General features: G+C 37.7%; 1 protein-coding gene and 1 long non-coding RNA gene across 4 annotated transcripts; both read right to left on the bottom strand.

Annotated features, from left to right (window-relative positions):
* Window positions 1-587: 587 nt before the first annotated feature.
* Window positions 588-1,173, bottom strand: LOC134188143 (uncharacterized). 3 transcript variants are annotated; one of them, XR_009971275.1, is made up of 3 exons: window positions 908-1,114; window positions 760-833; window positions 588-668 (listed from the first exon to the last, which is right to left on the bottom strand). It is a non-coding gene; the product is annotated as an uncharacterized LOC134188143 (long non-coding RNA). The 3 variants fall into 3 exon arrangements; XR_009971276.1 differs by having other exon boundaries at window positions 590-668; window positions 751-833; XR_009971277.1 differs by adding an exon at window positions 1,156-1,173 and having other exon boundaries at window positions 633-833; window positions 908-957.
* A 6,275-nt stretch (window positions 1,174-7,448) lies between these two features.
* Window positions 7,449-8,438, bottom strand: LOC134188293 (52 kDa repressor of the inhibitor of the protein kinase-like). Its single transcript, XM_062656490.1, has one exon. The coding sequence runs from the start codon at window positions 8,436-8,438 to the stop codon at window positions 7,449-7,451; it is 990 nt and encodes a 329-aa protein (XP_062512474.1).
* Between the last annotated feature and the right edge of the window lie 2,678 nt (window positions 8,439-11,116).

The raw sequence follows: 11,116 nt of genomic DNA, 5'->3' as shown, positions 1-11,116 counted from the left end.
GGCTCAATTCATCGATTTTGAGCCGTTTGTTGCTAAATTTCGCGATGTCGCACTTTTCGGCAGCCATTTTTTCTTTATTAGCAATTAATGTCTTGCCAAATCGTCAATCAACTAAACTCCAACAGCTTCAAATGTTAGCTATCAGACGTTACTTCGAAAAGAATGAGAATAATTAAGATTGATGCAGATCTACAATATATATCTAGATATACATACATATAAACTGTAACATTACTAAATTCCCAAAAACTAAAACTACTACTCATTTAAATATCTTTCTACTTTGGTATTTAATTCAGTCGTAATCCATGTTCCTAGATACCATCTGCAAAGGATATGACAAGCTGCATGATGTGCTTTGGCTGAAAACCTCCAATCACTTGGTACTCCGAAAAGCTCCAAAACATCATCACGGTCCGTGTTCTTTGCTGCCTCGTTCTTGAAGTACCAGCGATTGAAAATTTTGTTTATTCTCTTTATCACTGCTGAACTGAATCGCCCGGCCATGACTACGTGCTGCGATGCAGCCAAGGATTGTTTCATAGAAACTTTTCTTCCAAAATTTGCCGGACTTTTGACGGGATATGCTGCCAAAAGTGCTGTGATGTAGCCACCGCCGTCAAGTTCCCAAAAACAGTTTTCTATCTCTTTTTCTGAGCAATGTATCGCTACAAGCACAGGTCATATAAACAACATGCTTTTATAAACGCCAAATTGGCAATATAGCGATAAGAACTCTGCATGCTTAACTTTGCTTACGACTGAAATTAGGTCTTGCCAGCACAGCTGCCCTGGTTTGAACTGTTGACTCAGGTGTGGTTAATGACACTTTCCTACAATGCAAATGACAGTATAAAGTTAAGAGCTATCAGTTTACTTTTCACTAGAACAGTTTTGAATTACTGACCTTGTGGTTGTTTGTTTGTCATCATCGTCACTGATATCTATAGTTTCCGGCTAAAACGAAATAATTTGACAAAATTGCAACAAACATACCTATATATTTGTCGTTTAGTTTTAATTGGTGTTATATGTTTTTGTTTTGTCTGGTATATTCAAATTTCTTATAATGAATCATACATTTATCTATGATTACTCGATGATAGATACAGGTAAGTATTGTTCTCATATTTGAAGCTGAAGGCAATGCAATACCTCAATTTTTCTTTTTTTAGCCTCTGTTGCGTTTGAAAACTTGACTCGTTTTCTTTTCTAAAAAACCAAATCGATTCATATTGTACTAAACTGACACGGTAATAGACTCGTTTACATTTATTGCACATTTCATTATTTATATACTTATTGTTATTATAATATTTGATTTATATATTTTAATTATCTATTATTATTTGTTGTGCTCAACCAGATCGGTCTAGTTTCAAGAAGCACTGTGTTTTATAATAATAATTATTATTATTGTTGTTATTATTATTGCTATCATTGTGCACATAAATTTGACTCTGCTTAATAAATTTACTTGTCAATTTCTCTTTCTAAGACGTTATTACAAGCTATTCATATACCTTACAGAACCTTACGCACCTCTCTTTTTGGACTCTCGTCTACAGTCTGACTAGTCCTGTAACGAAGAGATAACAACAAAATTAGAAATACCAGTCATGCCGAAATGAATATCAAATGATTTCGAACAATGTCTCCAATCCATTGTCATCGTTTAGATATATTTCAAATTCTGCCATAGAGCTTGTCCCTTGCATAGTTAGAGCTATTTCATCGTCTTCGGCGTCGGAGTCTATATATTTTTGTCTCTTCTTTCTAGGCCGCAAATCGCTTTTCTCGAAATTAGGAGAACCGCTGATGGCGGTGACACTCTGAATTCTACATCAGAGACACAAAACAGTGTAGAGCACAAAGCAATTGAGTTATCCAGTGGTATATAGCGACTACCGAGATTGAACTCCTGTATGATCATCGGTCATCATGGTGTTTGACGGTTTATGAGGCTCTTGTCTAAGCTAAAGAGTACAATTATTTTTGTGCCCTGCAATGCTATACAGTAATACGATTATGTCATTGCATAGTGTAACAGTAAATAGTCTGTGCAGTATGACGGTAGCTATATTATATTGTTAGATGTACTTTATATATATATATATATACACACGAATTACACGTATACTTATATAGTGCAATTTCCTCAAAACGCAATCCGTGCATAATCAAAATTTATATTAATATGAATATATATATATATATATATACACACACACACACAGGTATATAATATAAATTACTTTATAAATACCTGTTGTAAAGTCGCAGATGGTGCCAGTAAATTTGCAGATTTTCCTAACCGAATTTCTTTGTTGCCTTTTCTGCAACAAAAAATACGCTTGTATAGCTTCATTTAGTATGATTTAATTAGTTAAGTCCTTACATCGTTCTTTCATCATCTATTAAAATGCGAAAGGCAAGCCATTTGCGAAACTGACTAGGTTCAACCTTAACAGCATTTAATCGACTAATGTCAGTTAAAAATTTGACAATTATTTATACTATGATTGACAAGAAAGGATTTCCTACAGCCGCCGCCATCATGTTCTAAGGAGTAAAGATATACAGGCAATTGATATGCAAACATCACATGTAACCAAGCATACCACACACGTGTATATTCCACAATTGTACGAATCACCTTGTTGCTTGTGTTCCTAAGAAAATATATGACCCTATTATAGTGTACATTTAACTTCGGCAATCAATTTTATACAGGACTGAAAGTGTGAAAGACAGGCCAAGACAAACTTCCTAGAGAAGAACTGAAACGTGAGCAATGCTCTTCTTCCAACCATTTACTACAATATAGTAACAATTATTAATATAATAGCGAAAACATATAAACGTTCATATCTAAACATTCTTGCCTCAACTTATTTGCAACATCATGGCGAAATTTTCCAAGCGAATCATACACGCGAATACATTTTTCGCCAACATCAAGTACCTTCAGGTGCACAATATACAATATCATGAAACGATATAAGTTACTGTTATACTTACCACTTACCTCGTGGTAACCTTTTCGAGAGTATTGTTCAAAAAAGAAAGTCGATAAACAAAGCAATCGTCTTGGTCTCTAAATAAGCGACGTCACTAGTATCAAAATGAAATGAAATGCAGACTAGATGTGTACCGCGTTATTCACATCGGTTTGAAACAGCTGATGAAACGAATTGATCAGCTGACATAAAACGTATCAAAAATTTTCTAGAAATTTCTAGAAATCTAGTGTATACACTTACCACGTCATTGAACCACGTTCTTTCATTTAGTTTCCAAATGTCGCAATTTCGTATAACATTTTGTCCAATGATAGCCACAGTTTGTCGTGATTGCTCTTTCGACTTTGTTTCTTTGATCAAAACTTTATGAACCTTGATCACAAAGAATCATAAAAGCAATATTCAACCATTGAGCATGACCACAATTAATTTACCACTTTTTCAGCTGGAGTAGGTAAGCTGAAAAGATGTTTGTCCTTGCTAAATAGAGCTGATAAAGTGTTGAATTGATTAGGCAGACATCCACAAAATTATAGAGGCAATGCAAACTTTTTTGTAAGCTATGTTTGCGTCGAAATTCTTTCCACAATTGAGCCTGTGGACCCTCGCTTAACGCATTCTTTATCTGCAAAAGCATGTCAAACTGTTATATGCTTAATTAAGTTACCGAACCCTAAGCAAGACAGGTAGGGTAGGCCACATACAGCAAACAAGACCGTATTCTGTACATGTGTATAAGTACGCATGCATGCATTAGACAAGAGTTATTGTAATAAACAGATAAATAAATAAAGATCAAACACACACAACTTATTACCAACCGTTCTGAGTGCTTTGTTTCGCTCCAGTCGTCTGTGCAAACATACCAAGTCGCAAACATCGTCTGCACACATTATACATACAATTACTTGTAGATAAATGCATATATACCCATATATATATATATATATATATATATATATATATATATATATATTATATTCTTCTTCTATGCAAACTACCCCAAACTGCCCCAGACTACCCCAAACTACTCTACCCACCCAGTCCCTCCACATAACTACATTACAATGACAGGAAACTCCCACAAGTCATCAAAGTCCAGGTTCAGTCTACTGTATAATAACTTGGCATTATACTGCCACAGTCTCACGGACAACTGTTCCATCAAATTTGAGTATGTCTGAGAGAAAGGTATGCTGTTCATTGATGAAGCTTTTGAGGTTATGCATGAGGTATATATATATATATATATATATATATATATATATATATATATATATATATATATATATATATATATATATATGCATATATATATATGCATACACGTGTACCTACCACTGTGGGTGTACACTAAAACTAAAACTAAACACAAAAGGACATGGTCATTACTGACAGTCTGTCTATAATTTGCACACACACACACACACACACACACGCACACACACACACACACACACACACACGCACACACACACACACACACACACACACACACACACAATAATTTGGTCGAATTTTGAAATTCTGAGCAGAAGTGACTGCATGTAATCGAAACGTCAGAAATCGATCGTTTGGTCGAATTTTGAAATTTGGAGAAGATGACGTCAGAATAATCAGAAACTTTGTGATATGATTCTATGCATTGCTGTAAGCATTCGATGTAGATCTTGATTTGTCAAGTTGCATTGTAGCGATTTGGCGAGACATTACTAGTATGCAGAAAATGGCGTCTGTCGTGCTTGACCACGTGTACTTTGCGCTGCTGATTCTCATCAACTGTAGCCTGGAAAAACACTGAACGAGTGCAGAAACGTTTGACTTATTGTGTAAAAGTGGGAAGCAGCGGATAGAAACGGTCGGTGCACTAGAAGAAAAGTTCTAACGATATTCCTACTATGCAGAAAGCTAGTGTCACGTGGTCACGTGCAGTGACTGTGTTGTGATTGCTGGACAGGTGGAAGCAACTTCGTGTTCGTTTATAGGTTGAATAGAGCTGCTTTTAGCGCAGTCTGACCGGATTTAGCACGTATTCCTAGTTACCAGAAAGATTCCTGTTTTGCAGAAATTACCAGAAAAAAGATGAACAGGTCCACATTTGCTTACGAGGGAGTGGCACTTCTAGCTACGAAGCATCTACGTATCGTTTTTCGTACATTGCATGCATGTAATACAGCACAGCAAGACAGGAAACTAACGGTTACACTTATATGTTTGTGTCTACATGCAGCATACAGGAGTAGACAACAGACAATATCGATTCTGTGCGTTTGCTGCTATGACTCTAGATTTATAAATGCGAGACAAAATAACCTTTGTGTCATGCAGAATAGTACCAAGCCGTCATGTGTGTGTGTGTGTGTGTGTGTGTGTGTGTGTGTGTGTGTGTGTGTGTGTGTGTGTGTGTGTGTGTGTGTGTGTGTGTGTGTGTGTGTGTGTATACATACATACATACATACATACATACATACATACATACATATACATGTATGTATATATGTATGTATATATGTATGTAAATATGTATGTATATATGTATATATGTATGTATATATGTGGAAGAATCATATATCATTTCTTCAAGTACAACTATACATAGATGTCTAGACCACTAAATAAAAGACAAGTCACTTAAGTCATCACAGTCTAAACATAAACGATCTAAAACTAAACGAGCGTTAAATTTCCACAGACACACAGATAACTGTTGGTGTAGCTGGCACACAGACTGGCTGGTAGTAATGTTGCGGTGGTAAGCAGCTCTCTTGGCAATAACTTTCAAAGTTTACAAACTTTGAGGAGACCACAATCCAAGAGTTTCCACAGCCAGAGGAAAAATTGTGATCCAGTCTGCGAAACCATCATCACGTTCTATGTATATATGTATGTATATATGGATGCATATGTATGTACATATATGTATATATGGATGTATATATGTATGTATATATGGATGTATATATGCATAATTTGGTATCTGCTTGTAAACAAGTTGGGTGGAGTGCTCAACTTCACACTTTACAAGTCGAGTCAAGAGGCCTGGTACATTGTAGTAGCTTTAAACCCATATTGCGGTTCCTCAAATTCAGCAAGCCTTCATTAACTTCCTGTTCAGAAAGATGTGCAGAATTTCCATTGGCACATCGTTTGCAATCTGGTGTCGAAAAAATTCAGACTGTTGCATGGACTCAGACCTATTTGTGTAAAAGTAGTAATATCTTTAACTCTGTTTTAATTTTTTTGGTTTTGACTCTTGCTGTCAGTTGCTGTTTAGTTTAGTGTTTAGTGACCTTTTAATCTTGCGTCGTACTAGTTGTACGTAGTCAGAGGTCTCAGACACGCTCCTCGGGATGAATAGACCATGTATATATGTATGTATATGTATGTATATATGTATATACATGTATTTATGTGTATATATGTATGTATATATGGATGTATATATGGATGTATATGTATGTACATGTATGTATATGTATGAATATGTGTATGTATACATGTATGTGTTTATGTATGCACACATTTTGTCATTAGCCTTTATATAATGTTGAAGGTGCGTGGGTTTACGGCAGCAAACATTGTGGGTGTGTCGAGAGTCATCAAAACAGGAACGCGCAACTTCATCTCCTTCTTTGGAAGTTGTACAACCTTATTGTAATTTTTGTCTTTGTATACAAAAAGCGTTCAAAGGGCGGAGACAATGTTCTCTACGCTTAATTAATTAATTAATATAATGACAATATTTGCAATGATCTCAGACTCTCGTATCTCTAGACTAATTCGCAAATGACCGTCTGCATGTGACTCAATTCAGTTGTAAAGTCTGTCAGTAGATGACATGCACACTGGACTTGATTCTAGCTAGAGGTCTCAATGTATACGAGTTGGCAACAAATTTCGATTGCTCGAAGCTTTGCGAAGGACGACGGCACGTCAGGATTGGTGTGGGCGTGTGTTCGAATGAACTGGAATGTGTAGCGTTTGGGTCAACGAGAAATTTTACGTGGGGTCGACCCTTGGAGAGAGTACCCGGTGCATTTTTAATTTTTTACGCAAACCTTCTGCTTTGTGTGCCGAGTGTGCGTGCCAATTGTGGTTGCGAACGGACTAAAGTCAAACCTGGACGCGTATCACGAAGACACAAACGAACACACACACACACACACACACACACACACACACACACACACACACACACACACACACACACACGCATGCACGCACGCACACACACACACACACACAGCTATATATATATATATATATATATATAGATAATAAAGAGCATGAAACCTACACTTTTCAGAACTACTACATTTATACAGGAACATGCCCATATTACGTGCCCGAAAATGACACTCTTGTCCCGTATGTAATAATTCTACAGATAATTGGACAAAACGTAAGTGTGTTCTCAAACATCTGTCACAAGTACAAACATGATTTAGTTATCATCAAACAACTGGCTAGAAAGAAGCATACGACGCAGGAGTAACTCAGCAAAACGAGAGACAATCTTGGAAAATCAACGAAAGCTGATTTATGAATATGCATAAGTAAAAGGACAGCTAGACGATCCGAACGCATTGTAACCCTCAGGTAAGTCTTGAACCGTTTCAGCACACTGTTGCTCCTTTCGTTTTCCGCAGGAGTTACTGGCAAGGTGCAGGCAATCCTCAAGAAAGCGTAAATATTAGGGAAAACGTCCTTGTCGCAGTTCTTGAAAGCAACTTCGAGAGAATTCGGTTTTGCCTCTAGTAGTACCCACTTCCTCTCCCACTTCCGATAGTCAGTGTCCACTGTACTACGACTAGGAAGATGTTCTGCGTAAGTGTCACCGATTGTTTCGATGAGTTGTCTATCGCTTGTATTTACCATTTCAGGTGCCAAGCAGAGCAAGTTTGACGCTTTCTGTTGCGTCTCACCGAAGCGAGCCTTAAGTTCACTAATCAGGTAATCAAGAAAAGGGACGACAAAAGAACGGCGATATGACTCCTTTGTTGATCCATACCGAAAATTTTCACGGTGCTGCTGGCGTGACTCAGTTCGTGGAGCCTTGGGCTCGGTGCTCACGGTGTCAGTAAGACTTACACTTCGCTGATACCACCCATCCATAATTTCCTCGCTGCTGGGTACTACTTCAAGATCTTCAATGAAATATTCTACTAAACCGTAAGCCTTGACGATGTCATTGGATTTACGCTGCAGCTTGACACTCAGCGGTTTTACACATGCTAAGGCATTTGATGCGCACACAACGGCAACGAGAAACTCGAAAGAGCACAAGAAGTGACTTAGACCATTAGCTCTGGAAAGAGTCTCCCTGTCTCCGTTCCATTCACTATACTTTTCCCTGTTAGCATGTTCGTGCAGCATGACGTCAAGGGCTTCCACCGTTGAAGGATATAACTCCATAAACGCTTCATAAGCTTCATGACGTTGGATCCAGCGGGTGCGACAGAGGTCTCGTAGCTTCTGTTACTACGGTCTGGAGGGTCAACTTGAAGCTTCCAGGGCTATTCTTTCGCGAAAGATGTATTCGTTTTCATACTTGAAGACTTCTCGAAGGGTAGACGGTAGTTTCATGTCTGCAAGTGTTGAATATGCTACAAATATCAAACCATGGTCATAGCATCCCGTGTGGTACGTTTATTGGATTGGTTCTAACGCAAATTTGATTTTGAAGTTACGGGACACTTAATGACGTTGGGGGGGGGGTGACACTTAGTGGTCCACTTATAGCAGTTAGTAAGGAGATGTGGCAGGAAGTAGGCGGGATAATCCCAGACTCTCTCGCGTCTGAAATTGTCATACGGGCACCGAACAAGTCTAGCGCGAGAGAGTCTGCGGACGAAGCTATGTATACGTAGATATAAATAGTTAGAACAAACTACTGACGAGCAAGAGTGGATCTGGACGTTGACTTGCATGTGGCAATTGAGATGGCAAGATCACACAACTGGAATTTTGTTTACTGTGGAAATCTTGTTTTTGTTTCGATCGTTTTGCTAAATTTTCATGACGAAATTGCAGATGGGTGTAAATTAAGGAAGATTTCATTACTATAATACGCTTTTGGGCGCGCACACACACGCACACACACACACACACACACACACACACACACACAATTCACAGTGTTTAAAATTTTTGCTCGTCCTGCACCTATTGATATAGTTGTAAACGTGATTTGATGTTTTTATAGATAAAAAGAGTAGATTTGTGGCAAGAATGGCGATATTTACCGTTGCAAGGCACTAGTGGGGATGGTAAAGTCTTCAATATGCACACACTTATAGAGGTAAAGGTCACACACTCAGACACGCAGAGCAACGGCTTTTCGTAAAGAATGCCACGAAACATCCTATTACACTAAATTCTCTATGAAGAGAACAATTTTAGTGACAGCGTTTGCGATGCCGACCAAACATGAGAATACTAATAAACGCTCGGAAAAATATTCTCTATTAGAGCAGACCACAGGCTAATAATATCAAATTCTGTAAGCATTTGAACAATTGGTTGACATCAAATCAATGTACTGTAGTAGTACAGTATTAATTAAAATATCGTTTGATTACTTACAGAAAAGATAAGCAACCAAGTTTCTCTACTCAAGTATTCCTGGAGATCTGAAAACGCATTACTTATGTGATTTCAATCGAAATGCCACTTTCCTCGTGTTTTGTCTAGGACGCTTGCTCGGTATTGGATCCAACTGTACAACTTCGCTTGATATAAATGATGAATGAAAATACCGATTTGCATCTCTTTATTATCGTAATAGCTTGCCCGACAGTCGCTATCGCTTTAGTAATGAGATAGAACGATTTGTAATAACTAGACGGTTGGACTACTTTTTAAATTCTATAAATGTTATTAAAATAATAAACTTGATTTCTGTACTTATCTCTAATATGTGCAGATGGTTTGGTATCAAATTTGTTACCACGTTTAGTTAGACCTGTTCGACTACTTTTCAAAACTACGAACTTTTGCTTGTCATTCTTTGTGTGTACTACCGGCCTAAGAATATGTGATTAAATAGTTAATATAAAGTTTTAGCACAGTGTGTTGCAAGGTAGGTATTTGAGGTCATCAAGCTGCTAGTGCGCATGTTTAATCGTCATGTCGGGTGTCACAAATTTTAAAGTTGTGTAGAAAACTGACCAAATTGTTTAACGCGCGCTAGGTCTGATTACATTCAGCATCTGTTTACGCCGCCTTTGAAGCCTAAGCCGTAGGAAAGCGGTTGGCGCTATTGTTTGAACATGTACACATAAATTATAATATTTTTTGTTAACCGGAAAGAGCTTGCGGAAATGTTCCAAGCTACGGAGTGGTCACCACAATGCTGTTCTGGACAAGAAGATTACATAAAAAAGCATCCCATGCAGTGCCTCGTGAAAACTAATGAATAAGCTGTTTAAGTTTATTAATCTAGCAGGAAAGCAAGCGATAAAACGTCTTCATATCAAAGTTTTCTGCAACCACCTATAACTACAATCTATTCCGTGAACTCGGAAGTGAGTAATGAAATAGAGGTCAAACCAGGTGTGTTCATTAGAGCACTAAGAGCTGCTCCAGTTGGACCATGTTATACCAATTATCTTAACCCTTCAGCCATTACTCATTAGTTATCCCGCCTACATGTCTCGCCAGACTCATTTATCCCGCCTACTTGTCGCGCCCGTTTTACTACCTAATTATCTAATTATCTAGCGCACGCGCAAGGCAGTAGTCGCTTACATATTATTTGCAATTACAGCCACATCATAGCAGTAAAAATTGCAATTCATATATCTTTGATAAGCATATTAGCTGCGCTGTCGGATGATATAAATTTTTATAACTATTGTTACTAGTTTCGATACGTGATTTCGACATCCAGTCAACGCTACTCTATTTGAGTCATTGCTGTCTTCACCAACGGGAAGATCTTTGTTGTGGTGCGTCGCATCGCCGTTTAGAGAACTAACAAATATATAAAAATATTAGAAAACTGTTTGCATGATAGTAAAATACCACGTTCTGTAACGACAACATACGGGTACATATCCATAGCAACCGGTTACTATGGGCATTACTCAAAT

This window comes from Corticium candelabrum, chromosome 12, assembly GCF_963422355.1.
Source record: "Corticium candelabrum chromosome 12, ooCorCand1.1, whole genome shotgun sequence".
Lineage (NCBI taxonomy): Eukaryota > Metazoa > Porifera > Homoscleromorpha > Homosclerophorida > Plakinidae > Corticium > Corticium candelabrum.
This window is presented reverse-complemented; position numbering and strand designations above follow the sequence as displayed.